This window comes from Triturus cristatus, chromosome 5_2, assembly GCF_964204655.1.
Source record: "Triturus cristatus chromosome 5_2, aTriCri1.1, whole genome shotgun sequence".
In the NCBI taxonomy this organism is placed as follows: Eukaryota; Metazoa; Chordata; class Amphibia; order Caudata; family Salamandridae; genus Triturus; species Triturus cristatus.
Genome location: NC_140588.1, coordinates 1,004,699,934 through 1,004,724,637, shown reverse-complemented (window position 1 = coordinate 1,004,724,637; position 24,704 = coordinate 1,004,699,934). Strand labels below are relative to the sequence as shown.

Genomic DNA, 24,704 nt, shown 5'->3' with positions numbered 1-24,704 from the left:
TGCCTTTGATGTAACTTCAAGGAGACTCGTTTTTCAGTTGTATATAGCGCAAACGTCGGCCGCTTTGCATTACACAAGGGCATTTTCAGATTTTGAATCACAGGACTTAAGGCTCGAACCTGTTTTTTCAGCTTCAAGGTCGGCTGCTCTAGCCTTAGCCACAGCCTCGCCAACAAGAGGGAGGAGCATTTTTAATAGTATATATAACGAAGTGATAGTTGTTGCTTATTTATCCTATGCAATTTACAACTATTGACAAAGCCAATAGTCCTGGCTTGGTGTAGATGCATTGTTACTTTTTGTATTATATATCTGGATGAATGGACAGAAGCAGCAAAATGCCAGTGGGGCGGCACACTATGCTAAGCACAGATTTTTAGCTTATGTGTTTTCAGCCATGCCCTTAATTACAGCATTAGGAACAACCTTGGGTTTTGACTCAAAAAGCAGCAAGACCAAGTCATATATAATCAACACAACAGAAGTAATGCCAGTGCTGCATTAAATTAAGAAAACAATTTTCACCATGAACTGAACAGAACAGTTACACTCTCAACCACTTTTTCCGTTGATTTTAATCAAAATTATATTCGATAATGGATTAACTCATTAGTTTGCACGGTTTCATTAAGACAATTGTATCATTTCAAGAAATAGAAAAAACAGTACACCATTGATTTTGAAAGAAGGCCATCAAGAAATGGTATTTGTTTTTACTCAATGACAGAGAGCGTTTGGTCCTGATGAGAATCCCCACAACTTGAGGGATTCGAAACGCGTAGACCTCTTCTTCGCCTTGGGCTAATCATGCACTAAACAATCAAATTCAATATTTTTCAACTATTTCAATTTTGTCAAATACCATTTCTTGATGGCCTTCTTTCAAAATTGTTATTGATTGTCACAATAAAGTGTCCTATATGTATGATAGATAAGTATATTTGTGTTGTTTGATTGATTTCAGTATGTTAGTGGTTGTGTCGTTTTCATATGTCTATGTAATGTAAATCTTAATTACAGCAGCCACGCCCCTATGAGAGACCCCCAGTGCTTTCATCCCACTTAAAGCCCTGCTGTAAATTATGTATAAATGCGTGTAATGTTATGTACATCATTCAATGTGGCTAGATGCTCTTGGCATGCCTTCTCTACTCCGCAGGGTTATTTGATCACTTCTAATAAAACCTGATTTCCAAAAAAACAGTCTAAAATAATTCATTCCTCACACATGCGTCACCATTTATTTTTTCAACCACTTTCCGCCTGCTGAAGGGAAGTCTTTTAAAGCATATATAGCTACATCCTTTTTTATTCCATTTGTGATAAAACTGCCCAAATGAATGTGTCGCTAGCATTAGTCAGTCAAACAACTTTATTCAGTCAATCGACCTTATAGGCACGAAAAAATCACAATAACACAGGGTCAAAGGGTATCTTATTGCAATAAAAACTGACAAACCAATCAGAGAATCACTATACTCCCCCCATTACAAGATAAAGAGAATAAAGTCATGGCCAATAAAAAAAGGAACATTTCATAAAACTCATCGTAAAAAGGGCTATCACTAGGTATACTTCAATAGTAAAATACTAACCACTCAAGTTACACTCTATATTTTCTTTTTATTTTCAATGGTTTTGTGATAAAATTCAAAGGTGAATTACACATGGCCGGAGTCTCGAGGCGCTGAAAGGAAAGTAATCCCTCCTGATTGTTATTAAAAGCTAGCATCAGTCATAAGAACACACGTAATGCCCTGAACAAGGCCCGCAAATAGAAACACATTTTAACCCTGGGGATAGAAAGATGTCTAGTGCACTATGTACAAGGATGCATGTGGATTTGCCATGAAATGAACGAATTTAGGACTCAGGTGGGAGTGTGTGGTGGTGAATGCAAACCTCAGCCTCTGTTGGACACTGACTGCGCCCGCCTATCTTTGCCTCCATTGGTGGGTTCCAGGCCCTGAGTGGAGGTGTTAATGTGCATCTGAACGCTTGGCGGTGTGTGCACACCTCAGTGTGTCACTGTACCTCTGCCTCCATAGGACTCTTTAGATTCATACAAACCATAGCCCGTACACAAGCTGCAATGTCCATGCCCCACCTTGAAAGCAATAGATGCAACTACACATGTTATAACTAAGCATATATATTCAATTACCTATCGCAATACCATTTAAAAAAGGGGACGACTATGAATGTAGTATTATTTATTGGTTTAAGTATGTTTTGTTATTTAATTACATTTTGCTTTTGTGGTGGTATCGTTGGTATAAATACTGTGAGGTGATGAGCACTGCATAGGTGTGCGACTTATGGTTTGCAGAGCTGTGGAGCGAGTTATGGAGTGTGATCCTAACCACAACTTCAGTGGGTTTTCAGTTTTAATCCAAACCCATAGGTGCACTTTTAATGGTGTTTTTAGGTGAAATTTGGAGGTGTTTTATTCATAATGAAGTCAACCATAACTCCACTAATCCTTAGTTGTTGCCAGTGAATTTCCGGGGTCGTTGATCATACACTACATCCAAGAGATCTGTGTTCTCAGCCTTCTATGGCGAGTCAACCCCACCGGCGCATGGCCTTTGTCCATGTGGCGCAGGCGTTGGTTGTGGGTCCGGTGCCCAACCCTCTGCAGGAGGCCAACTCCCGCTGCACGTGCCCTTCGGGCTTCATGAATCAGCATGAAATGTGTTAAACCTTTAGCATGTTTGGTTTTTTCTTATTATGTCAAGTTTTATGCATATCAAGCTGGCAGTTCAGGCTGGACTGTTCCCATTGGGCGCAGGGTCAAGACTGATTTGCATATGGCTGGGTCCAAACTGGAATGGCATGGTGAGCAGAAAAACGATGGATTTAGGCCCAGGTCTCTGTGCTGGGGTGAAATGTATGGCATTGTTCTGCATTCTGTCCATCAATTGTACTTTTTACATTTATCAATTCAAAGGGGAACATATTTAAAGAGGAGGGGGGCGGGGCTGCAAAATCTTTCGTATGGTAATAACTTTAGTGCCTTATCCCACATTTGCGCAAATGTTTGCAGGCCCTTATGTTCACCTTATTGAGCTGCATGCAAATCTAGCTGGGGTAGGATTAAAATAGGAGTGAGGAGGGAGGCAAAAAAGTGTTAATTTGCAAACATTTGAGACATTGGTTAAGGAAGTGGCATGTAATTTGATTTGGTTATTAGCAGGTTTAGCTCAATGCAGGAATCTCATGTTTCAAGCAAATCTGACGAAGGTACGAAGTTTAAGCAGGAGTCAAAAATAATTGTATTTGTTGATATGTTTGGTGCTGTAACATTGACCGATATGAAATTTGCCAGCAACTTAACATATTTACTTTACCCTTAGTGTATGGAGTTTCATGCAAATCCATCTCCATTGGGCACAAATCCAAGGGGTAGGGAGGGGCAAAAAAGGTTGGAATTTGCTAACCTTTATCTGAATGCTGTTTCAGTGAATTTCAATTTTTTTATAATGTACTTAATTCCCCTTCAATGTATCCATATGGCGCTGCAGTAGTGCACAGTGGGGATTGACTGCAGGGCCCTAGCAGACCCAGTACTCAAAATGTCACTGGCTTCTAAATCCCTACTGTGCACGGTGGTCTGACGGCAGGCCACCTCCGGCCTCAGCCCGCCGCAAGTGTAACACTATTGTCTCTAATCTGTTTTAGAAAGACATCAGTGCTTAATTTGAGCTGGTGGTTTCCGGTGCCCGGCACCGGAACTTAATTGTCAACACTGGCGCTTGTGGCAGTTTGCCACAAGGTGGCACTCTCTGGCTAATTTAGAGATGACCACAACAACAGTTACTTATTAATTCAATATAGGTTAAAAATTACTATTATCTGCTGCCAAAGCCATTCTTATAGGTTTGGGTGCCTGAAATAGGTCGAATTGCCCCACTTGTAGTGTGCAATAGTTAGTAGTTGTGTTGGTAGGTCATTGACAGCATGGCAGGAGCAATGGGTGGCGCAAGCTGCAGTGGCCTCCTGACCAGAGCCCTGGCACTTATTTATTTACAAATTAAGCACTGAAGATATGTACTGCTGGGGAGAAGTGGAGATCCTGGAAGACCTGCTCTTGGCGGCTGAATTCCATCCGAAGACACCAAGGGTCAGGAATTAGCAGTTCCGGGTCACAGCTGGCGCACCTCTCACAGTACTTGCTGGTTCCTATAAAAGCATTGCAAGTTATCAAGATGGTCCTGGCACCTTTCTTCTGGTTCTATAGCCCCCTCTTAGTTTGTTACCACATTGTGTCCCTCACATTTGTTGTTTTCCCAGCTCGTGCATACCGTGTACTCCTATATTTTGTATTCCCTGTGCTCCCTATGCCACTTACGCCCTTGTCCCCGTTTGCTCCGGACTTTTAATGTTAAACCGGGCTGACTTGTTCCATCCCCGCAGCTGGCTTCTTGACTTACCACCAACAGGTTCTCCAGGGTTCCATGTTGTCTCCTGGTGCCCTTAGTACTTGTTACCATCAGTTGACTTGAAGCATCTGGAGAGTCTGTGTGGTTTTTGCTTCTCTATTCAGAGTTCCATCTGTGTGGGTCATATGTGTTCGATGTCTTTGTGCTATCTGTTGTTATAGGGCCTTGTAACCTAACCTTGAAACTACTGTCTACAATACCATCTGCAGACTGGTGCATTCTCTCTCTCCCCCCCCCCCTCCAACCCCCCTCCTCTCTCTCTCTTCCCTCTCTCTTCCCTCTCCCCCCCCCCCCCCCCTCCCCTTAGAGGCTTAGACTGATGGATTATCATCTGAATGAAAGATGGGAGATGGCACAGGATGAAAAGTAGAAAAGCTATTATTGAAGAAAGAAGTGAGCCAAGAAACTGCGCCATGCAGTCCCAAAGAAAAGGAAAAGAAGCAGAAGAATTAAAAGGAAACTTAACAAACTAAATGAAATATGGAGCCGAAAGTGGAGCCAGAGGCGGCAGCGATGCACATTTGGAGCACTTTGGAGGAAGGACACAAGTACTTGTGAGAAGCTGCAGGTCTGTCTGCCTGTGCCGCTCCAGGGACAGCCCGCGGCTGCCTGAGTTTGGCCCCCCTCTTAAGTGGCTCTGCGCCGAGGTGGCTGTAAACGGCGACCCCCGGGCCTTAGCCACATGCCAGGGGACGCATAATTGAAATACCCACTGATAGCAGCCCCTGCCACCTCCCCTGAGCGGAGCACCTGCCCCTCTATATTTGACGCCACCGAGGCACTGTCCAAGAATGGATGCGGCCCGGGCGAATTCTTCGGCTAAAATTAGCCGCGTTGTGTCCATTATCGCCGCGTGGCATGTCACTTGTCAGCGAGGCGAGCTGGAGAGAAGGGGGACAGAGAAGCCATCCCAGCCTACCCCTGGTACTGCCCTGCCGGCTTCCCCTCGCGCACCTGGGGCTCGAGCGCCGCAGCAGCAGGGCGTCGGTGTCAAGGCGCCCGAGAGAGGGGAGCGGCAGAACTAGGGCCGGGGTCAGGTCTGACGGGTCACCCGCACCTCACAAAGGCCAAAGGGCATCATCATGGCCCCCAGAAACCCCGGCCAGCGCTCCGGATAGCCCAGGCCTGTGAGTATTTTCACTGTGATTTGGTGGATGCGTGTATCCGTGTGGCGTGGCCTGTGCTCCGCTGGTCGAGCGTGGCCTCTCGTGAACATCTGTCCAATAACTGACTGCACTTAGTCGAGTATGGCTGCCTATAGTGTATGTGCCTAAGCCTGTGTTTAGGGGCCCGGTGGTGGCCCGGGAGGGGCCCTCAACACCGCATTCATTACGAACACTGACTTTGTGTGCAGACTTGTATAACAAGGTCACTTGAGCACTCGGTCAGTCGTGTACCTTGTGCGGGGCCTTTGTTGGCGTTTGTTGCTGGCTGTGAAGAGGGGTCTGGCTTTAAGCCGCCGCAGCACGCGAGGGACATGGATTCTGCCTTCCACAGAGCACAGGAAACCCAATTTTGCCAGATGGGGCGCTCCCCAGACATTAATGATAATAAAAGGCAATACCCGGGGCCTTTGTTGTAAAAGTGTACTACCACTACAGGGCGAACTCATGAATGCTGTCTTAACTGGATGGAAGGAAGGTGTGTACTACTTCATGTGGCGGAAGCAACACTACTTCTAAATTGTATTATACTCCCGTAGTGTAGACCGTCTGCTGGAGTACATTACCAGGCATACTCCTAGGACTTTTTATGACTTCACTAAAATGTATATTTCCATGCACAGCGTGGAAGTAAATCTGCCAGTCACGTATAGAGTCGGGCCTTTAAACATTTTATGGGATAGTAGTCCGAAGATGCCTTTTTGAGATATGTTTTTTAATTAACGAGTTATGGCGCAGAACAGTGGTTGAAGTGCATAAAAGGGTATAAGGACTGTGATGCTGTGCACAAAGGGGGCGGGACGAGGCAGTGTGGGCGCAAGGTCAAAGGTGTGACTAAAAAACAAAATATTATGTAACTTCTTTTGGTCTTTCACATATATAATAACGCACAGAATAAAAGAAAATACATGCACGATCGGGTGAAGAGTGGGAAATGCTATATGGTACGTTATGAAACCTCTATTAGTTAATGCACTGCAGAGGTCTGTAGCCAGAGAGCCACAGGACTGAATCCTGGATGGTGCAGCGGGGAACAGTGACTTGCGTTATGCTTAGTGCTAGGAGGTTTCAGTCTGTGACAGAAAACAGTGAACATGTGAGTCATTATTTCAAACTTGCAGTACACATACTATAAGATAGGCTGACACAAAATGCGCAAAATGGCTTAAGATTAAAATGTGCTTCCAAAATGCAGATTTAGTAATACCCAGACTGTACGTAGTGCAATCTTTTTTATGTGTCCTTTTAAAACACACCAGTCCTAGCTCAGCTGGTGACTTCCTTGCAATCCCACTCAAAAAGAACAAACCTGTGTCACCAGGAAGCTTCAAGGGATGACACCAATTAAAGCCTGTACCGGTTTCCAAGCACCCTTTATATTTCAGATTGACCAGTTGCACACATTGACATTTCTTTCATTCAAACAGGCACCCTGACAGGAAGGCTTGTTTAGCTGTCTGTCCCTCCCTCGGTTTCACAATACAGGAGACTTCAGCTGAGGCTGTTCAACTTTCGGAATTGACCAGGGGACGGGTGTCTTTCCACAAACAGTAGCGGGACTGTTTTTTTCTTCTTAAAGTAATAGAGTATGGACAGGTCGTGCCCCTCAGGTCCCGCCCACTTTGACCACTGATTAGTAGCTGATGTGTGCCCTAAACGGCGGCGCCATCCTCTGCGTGCGTTTTTCCGTACCTTACAGGGCTGTTCGTCCGGAGCCCACCCACCTCTTGGTGTCGTTGCAGCTGCGCCGCGTTGGACAAACCCTGCGCCCCCCTCGAGTCAGACACACGTCTCAGCTGTACAATCACCCCTCAGGCTAATAGAAAAGGCACACTTGAGCAACGTCCCCAGTGACATGTGCATAAACAGAACTCAAAGGTATGCCCAGGGTCACCGGTGCAAGTAGATGGTGGTAATGTCTCTGCAGCATCGCCAGTGCCACGTGTGCAATGAACGAGGCTGCACTATCTGCACGACTACGCTGGCTCACACACGCTGGCACAACAGGCATTGGCAAAGCCAATATGCTGCCACTTTTGGTTGCCAATGCCGACCTATTGGCTTTACTGGTGCTCCTTGTCGATGCTGTTTATCATCATCAAACAGAGAAATCACATGCTTTAGCTGATGATGAGCAACATCAGTTAAATAAACAACAAGCATTTTCAATGCAATAGGTCTCGCATTTACGCAAGTTTGAGCTATTGGCATTGTAAATGACAATGCCTTTTATTGATGTGATTTGAAAACCTGCAAGTGGTGCTTAAACACGCCCTTTGTATTTATAGTCTTTGCTTATGAGAAGCAAGGCTGGCAGTAAAAGAGGAGCAGTTACTGTCATTCTTGCTTCTCGTAAGCAACGACGAAGTACAAAGTGCGTGTTTACGCACGGCTTGCAGGTTTTCAGAACACATAAATAAAAGGCAGCGTCATCTACAATGCCAATAACGCAAACTCTCGTAAAATGTGAGACCTATGGCATTGCAAATGCTTGTTCCATATAGCTCCTGTGAGGGACAGGCACATAGTCCAACCATGTCAAGATCTATTTTGGAATGCCCTTGGCCTTTCAATCTATGTTCTGCCAATCAACGCGTGACTTAAGGGTGGGAAATATAGGCAAACGTTTTGAACAACTCACTGGAAAAAAGTTTTGAAATGACTCCTGGAAAAAGCTGAAGCTATAAAAACAAAAGTTGCCCTCTGTCTGCGTCTCCCTCCCTCTCTTTTACCCACCCGCTTGCTGTCTCTAGCTCTTCCCTCAGCCCCCGCCGTTATTGTCTGCTAATCACATCCTTCAAATGTGCAGTTCAGAAGCGGAAGCCTGCGCCCAGATCTCTTCCAGTTACCCCAGCAGATCTAGTCTCACCGGAAGCACGCTCTCTTTAAGCGATCGATCTGCTCAGAGGACATTGGTGACAAAAGTTTCCAGTTTCCCTTTTGCGCTCGGGCCTTACAGAGTTTCATGAATCGATTGGCCTTGTGCACTGTTTAGAATACTTGTCTCGGGGTTTAACCTTGCAGCTTCCGTCTTGAACTCTGTATTACGGCCTTTTCGATTGGCACCGCGCCCACTGCTGGTGATCTGTGGAAGTTCTGTTTGGGCCCTCCACACAGTGTGGTGTGCACATGCATAGGATGTCACGGCCTGACACGTGAGCAGAACCCTCAAGCGCGCCAGGCAGTGTTCTGTAAGGGACCTTGGCGTAGGAGGAACCTGTCACTGTGTGAGGCTGCTTTAAAACTTGTTAAAATGTATTTGGCCGTTTGCTTCGAAACCTGCCCCGTTGTCATACACATGGGACAGCAGGATCTTCCCGGCCATTCCTTCTTTCTATTTTGTCTGTTTGCCATTAATGTATGTGTATTGACATCTTTTTTGAAGTCTTTGCATATGTTATATTAATTATTTGTATAGCGCTGGTTGCCACCGTCAAGTCGCATCAAAGCACTGACGGGAGCAGTAGAGATCGAAAACCAGTGAAGCACAATGCACCGCCGCTGGCGCTCAGTTTTCACATGGCGGAGTGCAGTCAGTAAAAGGTGCTGCAATGACAGAGCCGGGCAGCGGTGAACCAAGCTTATCGGCAGGAGGGGTGAAGCACAGGCGGCGATAATTCAGGCTGATGTCAGGGTCAGTTTCGCAGACAAAGTGTTGTAATGCAAGCCCCACACGGGGACAGCAGATGTGCACGTGTACGGAGAGCACATCTCCTGTCCGTACACGTGCACATCTCCTGTCCCCCTTTGGACACAAAACCCACAACAATAGTTCTCGCCAAGGCGAGCAACGCATGCGCTGCGTCGCTAGGCGAGACCTAAAAAGGGCAATGGACTGTGCATGCATGCATCATAATGCACACCTCGGCAGGGGTAGTAAGCGCTATACAAAGGCAATTAGAATGCACGTGTGTGCATCGTGAGTGACGCTAAAACAGTCCAGCGTATTGACGTATTAATGTGAATCCGCCATACTGCAAGCACGCAAACTACATGACACAGCTGACATTTATTTATTCTATAATTTTATTTTAAAGAACGCGATGACTGTGATGGCATGAGGTGTGGCTGAAGGAGAAGCCAATTTGTTTTGGGTGGGGGTGGGGGTGGCAGTGGCAGTGGTGCAACAGAGGAGCTTGAGGGAGGCAGGAGGAAAATAGAAGAAAAAATAAAAGCAACAAAAGATGTATAGGGAGGTCCGGGAGAAGCGACGGACGGTGCTGGAGGGGATCCCTGGAGCTCCACCCTGCACCGCGGGGGGCTATTGTTACGTCACTGCGCGGGAGGACATGATTTGTCATAGGCCACTGACAGTGTGTGGGGCCAGCTGTGGCCGGCACAGGTAAGCGTGGTGGGGTGGGGGGGGTGGGAGCAGGAGAAAGTCGACAGACGACGGAATAGGTATAATTAAATAAAGAAATAACTGTGTGTGAAAAAGGCCGCTTTATTGAAACAGGTGCATATCACAACTTTCAACCCTTGGCAACTGCCTTCCAAAACTAAGAACCTCACTATACAAGAATTTCCTGACCCCTTGTTCCTCCCGCCACCCCTACGATCCCCACATCAGATCCCCCCACCCCACGAAATACAACATAACATTCCATAACCATACTCTTCCCAATCCTACACAAATGTAGCATTTCCAAATCCTAAACTCCCCTGACCCTAATCCCTACTGCCTTTGTGCTACTGTAACTAACCAACCTCTAATCTAAACGTATCCTACCTGGTTACCCTTTCCCTGCTCCTGCTCCCAAACTACCAACATATACCAAAAAACTACAGCCAATCCCGGCCAACTGTCAACCACCCCACCTGCACCTGTTCCAAGCGACAAATACAATATATATCACACCCCTATGTACCTGTTCCAACAAATGCCGCCAACCAAAAACCAAAATACAAAGATAGGATAAGCCATAAAAAACACCCACCCCCAATGCCAAAAAACTAAGGAGGGAGGGAGGGGACAAAAACCTAAGCTTATGACAGCGCTCCCAGCCACCAGGTCACCAAACCTAAAATGGTGGCTGGGGAGGCGCGAAACTGACTTATATACCCCTTGGGCTATTTTTACAAATATTGGGCTACAATAGGGCTAGTCCCAATTGTATCCCAAAAACCTACAAAATGGCTGCCCGCCGGCCACTCCCCCCCCTCCCCCCTCCCAATCCGCCCGGGGGGCAGACCTCGCCGTGCTTGGCTGCCCCCCAAGCCCACAGTCAGGCCGTGTTCGAGCTATATAATCTGCAAAAAAAAAGCATCCAGCTCCCTAGGTACGAGCAGACAAAGTGCATGCGGTGTCAGCTCCACTGGGGTGAGCAGACACGGCGCATGCAGTGCCCAGTATCACTGCTGGCGGGGCAAGAATAGTGCATGCAGCGGCCATCTCCATTGCCAGGAGTAGGAATAGTGCATTATGTAGACTGCAAAAATAAACACTGTACAAAAACATCTATTTACAAATGTCTACTGGGGTGAGCAGGCACAGACATGTAGGGTCTCATTTACAAGGCCATTGCGCCGCGCTGCGTCATTTATTTTGTAAATGAGGCCCTTAGTATCCAATACCAGTGGCATGAGCAAGAATAGTGTATTATGTAGACTGCCAAAATAAACATTATACAAACATATCTACATGCACCTGTCTCCACCATCAAGCAGTAACCCCAAGTCCCCTAGTAATCTTACCCTACAAGGGTGAGAAAGCTATGCTGGCTGGATATTAACATATTCTGGCAAATCTTTTGTCTTGTCTTTATTTTTGCACTCTATATTTGGAAGTCTTGATTTTGTATGGTATATAGTTTTGAAGTATATGTTTTACTTGGACTAAGAAATGCAATACAACAATACATTACTACAACTTGTAATTGTTGTGTTACTGCCATATTGGTCAAACACAGCTGATTTAAGCCTGGTTCATAGGCAGGCCCATGCTTGCTTGGATTGTCTCAGACCCTCTGCAATGGAAGATGCTCAGAGAAGCTCTGTTTTGAGTGCTCCTTAGAAATGCCTATTTACTTTAGCACACATGCTGGGTCTCACTGGCCTATAGGTCAATCAGGCAGTGCCTGACGGGCTGGTCTGACAGGTCAGAGTGTGAGACGTTTTTGTGGCTGTTTGCTGGTCTGTTTACTGGTCTGGTGGGCTGTTTTTTACAGATGATTTCCCTGATATTACCATAAACATTGCCTGCAGCAAACACAAATGCATGCGGGCTCCGCTACCTTGCAAAGCACCTATACACTGTGGGGTAGATTTACAATAAACCAACGCAGCGCGGTGCAGCAAGTCATTTTGCTGCGCCGCGCTGCATTAGTTTTGAAGCACAGGGATGCGACATATTTACAACAATCTGTCGCATCTCTGTGCTTCCCCCTGCGTTGGTGCATGAACTGCTGCCGTGCGCCAATGCAGACACCCTTGCACCATGGTGCAAGGATGCCTGCGTCACGGGGATGATTGTTTATGTGCAGGACGGGTTCCCTTCCTGCACATAAACAATCAGAAATGGTGTTTCACAACTTCTATGTGTGCTGCATTAGCACACATAGAACTTGTAAAACGTCATTGTTTTAAAGGATTGTTTATGTACAGTAGGGGACACCAAGGGGCTTGGAAATCTGTCCCTGTGTCTTTACAAGTTCAAAACCGCCCGATTTGCAAATGTGTGACCCTTGTTTTTCCTATCTGATTCACTAAGTAGGGTCACTTTTATTTTGGTGCTTGGGACAATTTTCTGTACCAGTATGACCTTGCTGACAACTATTACAATAAGGGTAGAGGATGTGGCATTAAGGCCGGAGCTGCCAACTTTGGAACTGAGGAACCAGGTTCGAGTCCCGGCTCGACAACCTGTGATTCTGGGCTCATGACTTAATCTCCCTTTGCCTGAAGAAAAAAATATGATTGTGACCTTGTGCAATGTAACTGGTGCTAATGTAAAACGCTCCAATACCTGAGGGTCGAATTAGTGCTACATAAAACTGCAAGAAAACAAATAAAATAAATAAAAATAGAGGGTTGTACTCCAGGGTTGTAGCTGTAAGGTGCTCCCTCCTCTTTGCAGAAAGGCTGCTATTCCTTTAAGGTAATTAATTGTTCTGTCACTGCTCATCAAGGCTGACAGGTGTTACATGTGACAGAGCCATACCATCATCGCTACTAAATCTTACATCGGACACTACCATCTCCACTTTGCAGGGGTGATGTCCTTATAAGGCAGGGTAGAGGATTTTAAGGGTAAGGGGTGCTAAGGAGTATTTAGAGTTTAGGGTGGGTAGGGGTAAAAGAAGTTGAGTTCTTTTAATAAGGGGGATTGGAGATGCTATCCACAAAACAGAAAAATAAACTAAATATAATGGACCTTTGATTGTCAACTTGAAGCACAAGAAAGGAGCTAACATCAGCAACACAGTTCAATTACAGTGAAACAATCTGGCTCCACAAAAAACGACAGAGACATGGAGTCCAAACCTTAAGGATTTTTTTCTACAATTTACTTCAAATTACAAGTTAAATCAATCAACAGAAGTGAAGAAATATATTGTAAAAGCATATATATGTAAATAATCATGTAGTGCAGTCTGAATTTGCATATATTATTAGGAAAAAGACGCATAATAACATTATATACATCAAGCAAAATATCACCCAGGCAGGTCCCATAAAGGAGCTTCATATTCTAAAAAAGAGTGGCAATGGGAAATTCTATGAGGAAGGAGCCAGCATCAGATGAAACCAGAAGTGGTGAAGCATGAAGCTCACCAGTCTGTTCCCATGAGACCAGCAGAGGTGAGAAGAAGTCTTCCCTCAGAGAGAGTCAGGATAGGGTCTGGTCTGCTCGTCTAAAGAGCACACATTTAAAGTATGAAGGAAGATTCTTGCAGGCTGCTCCACATCAGTTTCCACCAAACAAACCAATCCGAAGACGGTGTTCTCCGGGTGCAGGTAGACACCCGAGTATCCCAGCTCTCAACAAAGCCGCAACCATCTGGGCGCCCTTGGATGTACCATCAGTCTCCGGTCTGCCTGGTATAGGAGGATCTCTTCCACCCTCTCAGTCTCTATATCTGAAGCCAACTCCCAATTAAGGGCCAGTTGCCTACCCGTCTAACACAGTAAACAATGCGCCTATTCTAACTCAACAAACATGTTGATACGACACCTGCAGAGGAGAGAAAAAACACAAGACACCGCAAACCTTTATGAAATTGCACCGTGCGCAACTCGGGCCTGGTTACAAGTTAGGCCAACATTACATTCAGAGTTGTTTCTAAATGAATACCGTTAGCATCAGTAAATATCTCAAGTACATGTTAAGGAAGGCATCCATTTTCTTTTTATGGTGAATACTTTTATTTAAATTCAGCTAAATATATGGAAGGAATATATCACCACTTACTATAATTGATTAATAAAATGCACACAGATTTATAGGGTTAAACACACGATGAGTATATACGTTGCATATAAAGGGGTGGGGCACTAAATTACGCTGCTCCACAGTGAGTGACAGATCAAATAGTGAATGAGACGGGGCAGTGAGTGAGATGAGGTGGAGTGAAAAGTGAATGAGATCGGGGAGCTCTGATGAAGCAGGAGTGACCAGTCAATTAGGAAGACTGAATAGTGAATGAGGAAGGGGGCTTCCAAATGGTTACAGGGTGAATAACAAAAAAGACAGAAATCCGAAAAAGAGGTTGAAAAAGTGAAGAGGCATCGCTAATAGTGAATGAGGCAGCCTGAACAGCGAATAGAGCAGAGAGCAGTGAAAGACGTAAGGTCACTAGTGAAATGGCAGCGAAGTGAAAATTGAATGAGACATGCAGGGAAAGAGACAGAGTGAATGAGATATACAGTGAAAGAGATTGAGTAAAGAGTGAGTTACCAAAGGAGCAATCATGGAGGCATGATGATGCCTGAATGAGGCGTGGAGAAATGAATAGGGCAGGAAGACTAGTGAATCTGGCAGGGTAAATAGTGAATGACGGAGGGGGATGTGAACGAGTCAGAGTGAATTGTAGCTGAGGCCTAGTAAATACTGAGTGATGCAGTCAATGGGGAATGAGGCCGCAGCAATAGTGAGTGAAGTAAGGTGGATCAGGCACACTGATTAGTAATTCCAGGAGTAGTGAATGAGGCGGAGAGAATAGTAATCGAGGCAGGGAGTTGTGAAGGGGAAAGCGTAACAATTGACTCCCCAGAATATTTAGTTTTTATTTACATCTCTGTAACCAAACTCGTGACGGGAGGCGGAAAGATGCCCTGGTGGATCAGGAGATAAAGAGAGAGGTTGTGATGACTTTCTGGTTGGCTCGTTGATGGTGTCTTAAAGCTGCTTCCAGACTGGCCACTACATCTAATCAAAATAAAAACTGAAAGAAGCACCACTGCTAGTGCTTAATTTGAGCCTGTGGTTTCCGGTGCTCGGCACCAGCACTTAATTGTCCACACCGGCGCTTGTGACAGTCTGCCACAAAGTGGCGCGGTCTGGATAATTTAGGGATGACGTGGTACAAAAGGGGGTGGTGATGGAAGGAGCATCAGAACCAATCAAACACTCACACCCAGTCAACAGATCTGGGTTTGATCCATCACCGTTCTTTAGCCCAATCTGCCACCCCAGTTCAGACATGGCCAGATGCAAATCAGTCTGACCCTGTGCCTCATGGGAACAGTCCAGCCCGAACTGCCAAACCATGCCTTCCCTGGACCGGAAACAAGCTTCCTAGGACCGGTTTCTGGCATTTCAGCTGTCTTCAGCCAGGCTTGCTTGAATCCAGTGGCAAAGTGAGCAAGGGACTCACGAATGAGCATACCCTGCCAACTTATGGTGAACAAAGCGGTACAAAAGGGGGTGGTGATGGACGGAGCATCAGAACCAATCAAACACTCACACCCAGTCAACAGATCTGGGTTTGATCCATCACCGTTCTTTAGCCCACTCTGCCACCCCAGTTCAGACATGGCCATATGCAAATCAGTCTGACCCTGTGCCTCATGGGAACAGTCCAGCCCGAACTGCCAAGCCATGTCTTCCCTGGACCGGAAACAAGCTTCCTAGGACCGGTTTCTGGCATTTCAGCCATCTTCAGCCAGGCTTGCTTGAATCCAGTGGCAAAGTGAGCAAGGGACTCACGAATGAGCATACCCTGCCAACTTATGGCGAACAAAGCGGTACAAAAGGGGGTGGTGATGGACGGAGCATCAGAACCAATCAAACACTCACACCCAGTCAACAGATCTGGGTTTGATCCATCACCGTTCTTTAGCCCACTCTGCCACCTCAGTTCAGACATGGCCATATGCAAATCAATCTGACCCTGTGCCTCATGGGAACAGTCCAGGCCGAACTGCCAAGCCATGCCTTCCCTGGACCGGAAACAAGCTTCCTAATTTAGGGATGACCACAACAGGAAAATCATTAATTCAATATACATTAAAAATGACTATTACCTACTTGTAGGAGTGTGAAGTTTAGTAGTTGTGTTGTTACTATCATTGGCAGCGTAGCAGGGGCGGGGTGTGGAGCTAGCTGCAGTGGCCTCCTGAGGAGAGCCTCGGCACTCCCCCCCCCCCCCCCACACACCCCCAACAAATTAAGCACTGTACCCCTATTTCTCCCACACTCATGGAAAGGGTTGGGTTATTCCCCCTCCCTTTCCCCTCCCCCCACCCCACAGGGCCCATTCTCCATCAGCCTCCCAGCCACGGCTCCTTCTCACTAATTGCTGTACAAACCTGAAGACAATTCAGCATGCTTGGCTCCGGATAATCCCAGGAAATGCATCTATTTCACTCGCCGTGAGTCTGGGTGTTCTGAAGAATTCACTCCTGTACTCTGAACCCAATCCAGCCGCCCCAGGCCCCAAAGAGCACACGGGAGGCTCATTGATATCTTAAGCTTATCATAAAGCCCCGAAGGCCTCCGGCTCGAGGCCAGACATCTCGGCCGCCCGCGAGATGATGGGTTGCCTAGACAACGGTACCATTGTGATGCTGTCACCTCTACAGCTTCGAGGTAGAGCTGTGGGCAGGCCCACGCTTACTGTCTGGCCTTACCACTTCTGAAACCCTCCTCAAAAAGCACCGAAGTACCACTGCACTGCTGAACAGAGGAGAAAAGCTCTTATCTATGCACGAATGGCTAAAGAATCGATTGATTACTTACTACTCGGCTAGTCTGTGGGTGAACTGATCGATGGATACATGCAAAGATGGATAAATGGATGCACAATATCTAGTTCGATTTAAGAACACGTTTTATCAATACACGAGTATAAACCCTTGAATAAGAAGCACTGGCAAAGCTATTGGTTCTGGTCTTGGGAAGCTGGTGTGATGATTATTGTGTTTTTATCTGAAAGAAAAAGCCATAAAAAGAAAACATGTTTTTGCCTCAATGTGGCGGCAAAATGCTTGCAATAAAAATTGTAAATTAATAAAATATATTCATTTCATATCAGAGTAATGAAACAGCGTGATGCTGCTTAGCACACAACTATCCTTAGAAGAGCTGTAGAACACCTTTCTTGTTTTCATGCATATCACAAGAACATATGAATATTAATGGTCCAAAGAAAAGGCTTTGAATTGCTGTAAACTGAAGATATAGCTGAGATACATAAGGATGAAAGCAAAGGATAAATGGAAAGGAAAAGCATTTGCGAAGTAAAGTTTTTGCCCACCAGCCCTAGCACTGAAGTGCCCTCATTTTTAGTCGCGTATGCACAAGTGACCGATCAGAAGAATGCTGTCACTCACAGTGCAAGTGAGCCAATGGCTGAAGTGGGACGACCCACTTCCACATGCTGTACGCTGTGGTTGACCGAAGCAAAATGTAAATGACCGGTACAAAGAACAAAGGATGAAGGTCATCTGTCAAGTGTGTGCGGAGAAAAAGGGAGGGTCCTGAAAAGCTTTTTGGCAGGGAAAATTAGACAATGATACTGAGAAAACAGCTGAACAGAACTACAGCGAATTTGGCAAAAAGCTAGATTTTTACCCACAAAGCGTGCTGTTTGTGATCTGCTGTAAATCTGTTAGTCATTTTGAGAAATAAGGTTAATAAAAATAACAAGATATAGTGCAGCGGGACGCAAGCAGGAGCCCTGCAGGAAAATAAACCATCTTGATTGGTTGGTCCTGAGGTACTCCCGCAGGGCCAAAGGAGCTGATTTGCTGGCTCCAACATGAAGAGAAACGTTTTGGCTGCTTTTAAGGACTTGGGGATCCAGTCCTTGCGTCCTAAAGAAAATCTCAAAAAGAATATAAGGGACAGATCAGGGCTAACCTTACCTCCTAATACTTGTTGGGGGATGGCATTCCCAGGAGGACCCCTCAGGGGCAGCACTTAAAAAAATAATAATAATAATAACATTGTCACGGTCTCACGGGTGCCATCATGCCACCCATGTACTCCAGTAGGAGTCGTGAGGGACCGGAATGTATGTGTTTACATTTTTTTGTACGTGGCACGGGGGGCCTGTGGGCTGTAGTGGCCAACCGCGGGGTTGGACATGTAGGCTTAAATGTAAGTTGGACATAGGTAAAGTATTAGATTTTAACTTATACTAAAAAAAATAGAAATTCGCTGAAAAAGTGATACTTATGTCAGTTACATATAACTGGAAAATGTCAGTGTTTTTTTGGTTTTAAAATGGTAGTTTTTAAAAATCATTTCAAGACCTATGTATAACTCCATTTTAACTTTTGTATTATATGTATTTTTAACATATTACACAGTGGCGATTGCTCGGTTGGTCATGAAGGGGTTAAAAAGTTAGGTATATTTGGACAGTTGGTCTAATGAGAGAGTCCCACGAAATGGTAAATAAAAAAAAAATGGGCCATCTGATTGGTTGGGGAAGCTTTTTCTCCCATTGGCCCTTTCGGTATCATGATACCGAGAGATCTAATTGACCACAACCCAGAGAAAAATGGTGTGGCAAACATTACAAGACTCAGGGTCTTCGTCCCTGTGACATAGATTTGTTTTGAAAAGTAGTATATAGGACCTTGACGGGCTTGCATTAAAACTAAAAAAAAAATGTATTTATTCTGCGTGTGCCTAAGGCTGTGTAATGCCGGAGTTTGCTGCAGACAGCGAAAGTTGAGCACGGACCTGGCCCCTGGCCAAATCTTGCTCCAAATCTCCTGCTGCGCACGGCAGAGGGAAGTGTGCATCTGGGCTTTGGCCGCCCATGGGGAAATGGGTGCAAGCCAGATGGCCAACCACCCAGCACTCGGTCGTAGGCAGGGCGCAGTGGGGGTTGCCTGCCGCAGTGAGTATAGGCGCAGGGCCAAGCCCGATACCAGGCCCTGCAGCCAACCCCTGCTGTGCATGGCCAAAGGCTGTGCATAGCGTGAGGTTTGCAGTGTTGGGGGGATGAGTGGCCAACCCCCACATTGTGCATGGCTGAAGGTTTGGCTTTAACCCATCAGCTTCCTTAATAATACAGTTTTGCTAAAAGCTTGACAAAACAAACATGCATTGACAAACCCAAAAGGGCTGGCATCCATTGTCAGACCTGTTGACTTTGCCAGATCTTGCTTTATTAAATGATGCTTGCAAAACATCTAAAGCTGTCTCCAGTCCAGACCTAAAACCTCTTTCACGCAATCAACGTTTTAATGACTGCCAGGAGAACAAAGAACCTTGACCACATATCCCAAATATTTGCATTACTGTGGATCGGTGCAGAAAGTTCCCAGCAACTCTTGCAGTGAACAGGGGTCCTACCTGAGAGAGGGCCCAGTCCAGCCCATTGCTTTGTTATGTCTATGAAGTTACAAGCCAAAATGAAAATCTCAGGCGCTCACAAACAAATTTATCAGGTGGAAGGCTATCATTATGTTGTATGCATCATTTGAAGAAACCAATACTCCGGAGCTCCTGCCCTGCTTTTTGCGGTCTAATTATACACAGCTCCAGCTGTTTGTTTGGATACAGCGTTGTATACCATACTCCACAGAGCCAATCCTTACTCCCGAATGGCTGGCTTAAATGTTAATCTTAGTTGCAGCGCTGCTATATGTTACTTTCCTCTCTTTCTCTCTTTGGACTACCAACAGGAGGTTTTTTGGTTTCACCCTCTTTAGATTTAGGATTCTTCCTGCTCTGAACATAGCATTGCAAACAGAGTCACTTTTAAACAACACCAGTTTCCTGCCTTTCAGTGTCATCTCGTGGTCGCTAGAAAAACTGCAGCAGAAAGGTGGAAGATACAGGATCGATCTTGAAAAGACTACTATAAACAAGCAATGCCGTTTGTATGTAGAAGCAATCGATGTCAATAGACATTGCCAATACTCGTTAAAACAGTCACCTATCTCTCAATTAGCTAAAAGGAGCACAAGCACAAATGGGCTGGTAGAGGTGGTACAGTCACATGTTTGTATCATAGAAGGAGGAGCAAATGCTTCTGCAGCCCAAGTCATAGCACACATTGCACAGGGGCATGTTTTGTGTTAGCGCAATGTAAAGTAGGAATTCCCTCACTTGCATGTAGGTGTGGCCACACACAAATTAGGGATGACTTTTGCTTGTACGTCTACTCTGTAGTAGAAACAGTGGTGTATGGCAAATAGGCAACCACACAAACAATGGAGAAAAGGGTGCAGGCAAAATCTTCACCTCTATGTCAGAAACTCGCTGTCTCCTTCAAAGGCAAAGGAAAAGACCAACAGCATGCCAGGAGTCGCACTGTCAGTGTCACCACTGGGCGCATGCTCCAGGTCTTCCCGAGGCGCACCCAGCGAGGTTGCAGCCCAGCGTTAGCCTGGGTTGAGCTCTAGGTTTGGTAGTATAGGCCTGGTACTGAGTGTAATCATTAAATTCTATTGGTACAGATTGATCTTAATTCAAAAGTACTGTGTGAAATTTAAGTGTTTGGTCACCACGATGGGAATTCGGGATAGTTACTTCTTTTTCCACTAAGCCTATGACAAACACCATGGCAAGCTATAATCCCTGACCCTTTGGAATAGAGTCCTAATGTAAATTAGAACATTGGACTGTTGAGCGCTCCATTGAAGACAATGGAGTGCTCCGGGCTTCTAATGACTGGTAGAAGCCCTGAGCATCAACATTCCAATGTTTTGTTCACAGCAACAGCTGTGAACAATAGCCTCACGGAGCCCGATGGAATTTCAACCCCCTTGGCCTCTGTGAGGCCTTTGTTTTACAAATTAGAACATTCTGCCCGCTAGGGGTAGAATGTTCTAATAGCCTTCCTCCGTAGCTGACTCTACCGGCCATTAAAGGCCTGCTCCCTTGTTAAAGGCCCTCGCCTTCTGCTTACAATGCAGAAATTGTTCTCTGATCCACCTCACTCCGCACACAGTAGACACCTGTGGTGTTATGCAGTATCTGCTATCAAAGGACAGAGGGCCTGATTCACAAACTCCACTTTTGAGGAAGTTCACACTTTTAAGAAAGTTTACCTCTTTTCAGTATTCACAAACTGCACTTTTGTAGTAACTTACACTTTTGTAGTAAACTTACACTTTAGTAGTATGTCCAGCACTACACATGGCCAACCACTAGTACTGCAACACCCTCCAGTAGTCAATATTTGTACAGGTTGGTATTAAAACTACGATAGAGTGGTATCCCACCTTTCAGTCAGTTGACTATTGCAAAAAGTCATGAAACAGAAATTATATATGCTACTTAAGAATACTCCCAGAAGGAGCTGATATTTGGATACTAGATATCAGCGGCGTAGCAAACTTGGTAAAAGGTGTTTCACAAATAGAAATAAGTGAAAGTGAAAAGCCAACAACTGAACATTTGCTCACTCTTACTTGAAAAAAATATTTACCTTTTTAAGTCTCCTCATATTAATGTTAAGTAGTTTGTATATAAACCACTAACTATTTAATTTAGGACACTTCAAAAAACATGTTTAGAGGTATTTTGAGTACATTTTGGAGGGGTACGGATAATGGAAATACACCAGAGTTCCTTAATTCACATCAAACTGCATGTCTCCAAATGAAGAATTACTGAACAAATTGTTAGTAAATACCTTTAAAGACAAAATATTTCAATGGATTCAGGATATGTCTAAATTGTGTATGCATAATATGCTAAATAGTTAAGTAATCAATAAATAGCTGCAGGTCATATGCTGGCATAGGGATTTACTAGAAGTCTAGAAGCAAGGACCTTTTTATGTTTAAATTAATTCACAAATGGTGCTTCAACACATCTCTACTTAAACGATGTATTTTTTTTTTAGCATCTTAACTATTTCACAATGCCTTATTTTCTTGTGCGTACCCTATTCTTCCCATTTGTCTCAAGAGCTGTGAAGAAAAGAACTAAAGTCAAAAAGTATCTAATTAAACAAATCTGAGCTTTCAGTCTCCAGAGTTTTTATCTTTCCACAGGTAAAACAACACAGCAGAAAGGTTGAGATGTGGTCTATGCCTTACGTTGTCTGCCATCGAATAAGGAGCTTTGAATTCTAATCCTGGGTCTCCATGGGACAACAAATGTGTCATCCTTTGCTACTAGTCCCTTGGTTTCAGAAGTTGGGAGCACTTTCACATAGGATCAGTCCACAACTCAGTGACATGTAAAGATATAGAACCACTCATTATTTTGCCTCTCGAGGAACTATAGATGTTGAAACTATGTGGTTGATTAATGCATTATAATTGGACTGCCCTTAACAGTTACACCAGTGTCATATTTTTACTTTCTTTACAAATTGTCAGTTGCCTACTAGAATACATTTAATAGCTCTAACCATTATTCTGTGATGTCAAAGTGAGCCCAAATGATACTAGTTCACAGCCTGCCCCATAACTGGATTAATAAGTACTGTGTTTCTTTGTCCCTTAGGCTTCACACACTCCAAAGTTCTCCACTGAAAGATGGTTTTAGCGAGGAAAATCAAGATGAGTCTGATGGACATCACAAAGATCTTCTCCATGCTGCAGTCCCACGAAGACGTAGAAGACAACGGGGAGAAAAAGGAACTCAACCAAGCAGTGTCCAACAATGACCATATCATCCTACACGAACTCCTGTCCCAAGAGCGATACAAGGCCTTCATCAACAGCAGAAGCGGCTGGGGTGTCCCTGTGAGCCCTCTTCGCCTGGCAGCCACGCTGGGCCACCTCAGGTGCTTAGAAGTTCTGTTGGCCCATGGAGCGGAAGTGGACAGCCTTGACGTAAAGGCACAAACTCCTCTTTTCACAGCTGTCAGCGCCGGACATCTAGATTGCGTGAAAGTCCTCTTGAAAGCTGGAGCCAATCCATGTGGGTCCATCTACAACAGTTGCTCACCTGTGCTAACAGCTGCTCGTGAAGGCGATGTGAACATTTTAAGGGAACTCTTACACCATGGGGCTGAAACAAATGTGAAGTCAAAGCTACCAGGCTGGGCTTCCAATAATGCTGGGACTACTGGGCCATTGTACTTGGCTGCTGTTTACGGGCATCTGGAGTGCTTCAGGTTGCTTCTACTCTATGGAGCTGACCCAAACTACAACACCACAGACAAAATCATCTTGGCGCGTACAAAGCATCCAAAGACGGTTCTTGAAATGTGTCTCAAACACGGTTGTCATACTTCCTTCATCAAGCTTCTGATAGATTTTGGGGCAGACGTATACTTGCCTAACATTCTTGTGGACAAAACGTTTCCTAACCATGAAGCACTGGAAATGCTTATGCAAGAGAGAGGTAAATTTAATATTATTCCAGTTTGATGGCTTTGGCACACATTACACACATTTCGCAATGGTGGAAAAAATGAAAATCGATTTTGGACTGTTTTGTTGTTTGTGTAAAATGGAATGAATTAAAATAATCAATCGGGTACTTGTATAGCACGGCTTGTCACCAGAGAGGGCATCCAGGTGCTGTGCTGCAGGTATCAATCGAAGAGCCATGTCTTGAGTTCTTTCCTGATGTGGGTCAGCGAGGGGGCGGTGTGGTGGTGAAGGGCGAGGCTGCTCCAGGCTTTCACGGAGAGGAGGGAGAAGGAGCGTCCTCCGGAGCAGCAGCGTCGGATACATGGTATCTGTGCGAGGGCGAGATGTGCTGAGTGGAGATTCCTGTTAGGTCAGTGGAAAAGCAGGTGGTGATTCAAGTAGGTGGGTCCTTGGTAGAGGAGAGCTTTGTAGGCATGAGTCAGAAGTTTTAAATGACATATCTTCAGGGCGGGGAGCCAGTGGAGTGCTGGGTGATATGGGTCCTCTTTGGCAGGCTGAAGATCAGTCTGGCATCCCCGTTCTGGATTGGCTGGAGTCTTTGCATGAGTTCGGTGGTGGCATAAGAGTGCATTGCCGTAGTCCAATGGGCTGGTGATGAGGGTATACATCACCGTTTTCCTGGTGCTGATGGAAAGCCACTTGAAGATTTTGCAGGGCATGCATAGTGTATGGAAGCATGCTGAAGAGACAGCGTTGACCTGACGTTTCATGGAGAGTTCGCTGTCCGGGATGATGCAGAGGTTGCGGGTTTTGTAGTGGGTCCAAGCTCTGGCAACCATAAAAAGTCATTAGAGAGGGTGGTGTGTCTTCCGAAGATCAGAACTTTAGTTTTGTCCGTGTTGAGCTTCAGGTTGTTGTCCTTTATCCAGGCTGAGACATTCTTCATACAGTTGTGGAAGTTGGTCTTTGTCGAGGTGGGGTCCACAGCTAGTGCGAGGACAAGCTAGGTATCGTCGGCATAGGAAATGATGCTGATGCCACGTGATCTGACGATGTCTGTGAGTGGTGTCATGTAGATGTTGTAGAGGGTTGGACTGAGGCATGATACTTGGGGTACGACCCAGATGATGTGCTTGGGTTGTGAGTTGAAGGGAGGAAAGCAGACTCTCTGGGTGCATCCCGTGAGGAAGGATGCCACCCATCTTAGTGCCTCGTTTGTGATTACAAACTGGCGTATTTGTTCGATAAGTGTCAGATGGGAGATGGTGTCGAAGGCTGGGAAGAGGTTCGGAAGGATCAGGGTGGCTGATTCGCCTCTGTCGAGGATGGTGCAGATGTCGTCAGTTGTTGTGATCAGGGCTGTCTTGGTGTTGTGGTTGGCTCTGAAGCCTGATTGGGAAGGGTCCAGTAGGTAGTTTCT

The 24,704-nt window shown here is 45.4% G+C and overlaps 1 protein-coding gene across 1 annotated transcript in view; it reads left to right on the top strand.

Moving 5' to 3' along the window:
• Positions 1-5,305: 5,305 nt before the first annotated feature.
• Positions 5,306-24,704, top strand: part of ASB12 (ankyrin repeat and SOCS box containing 12) — a 38,505-nt gene continuing 19,106 nt past the window's right edge. The window contains exons 1-2 of the mRNA XM_085608280.1: positions 5,306-5,569; positions 22,467-23,312. Coding sequence (XP_085464406.1) covers positions 22,499-23,312 — 814 coding nt within the window. The 5' untranslated portion in view covers positions 5,306-5,569; positions 22,467-22,498. The remainder of the gene's footprint in view (positions 5,570-22,466; positions 23,313-24,704) is intronic.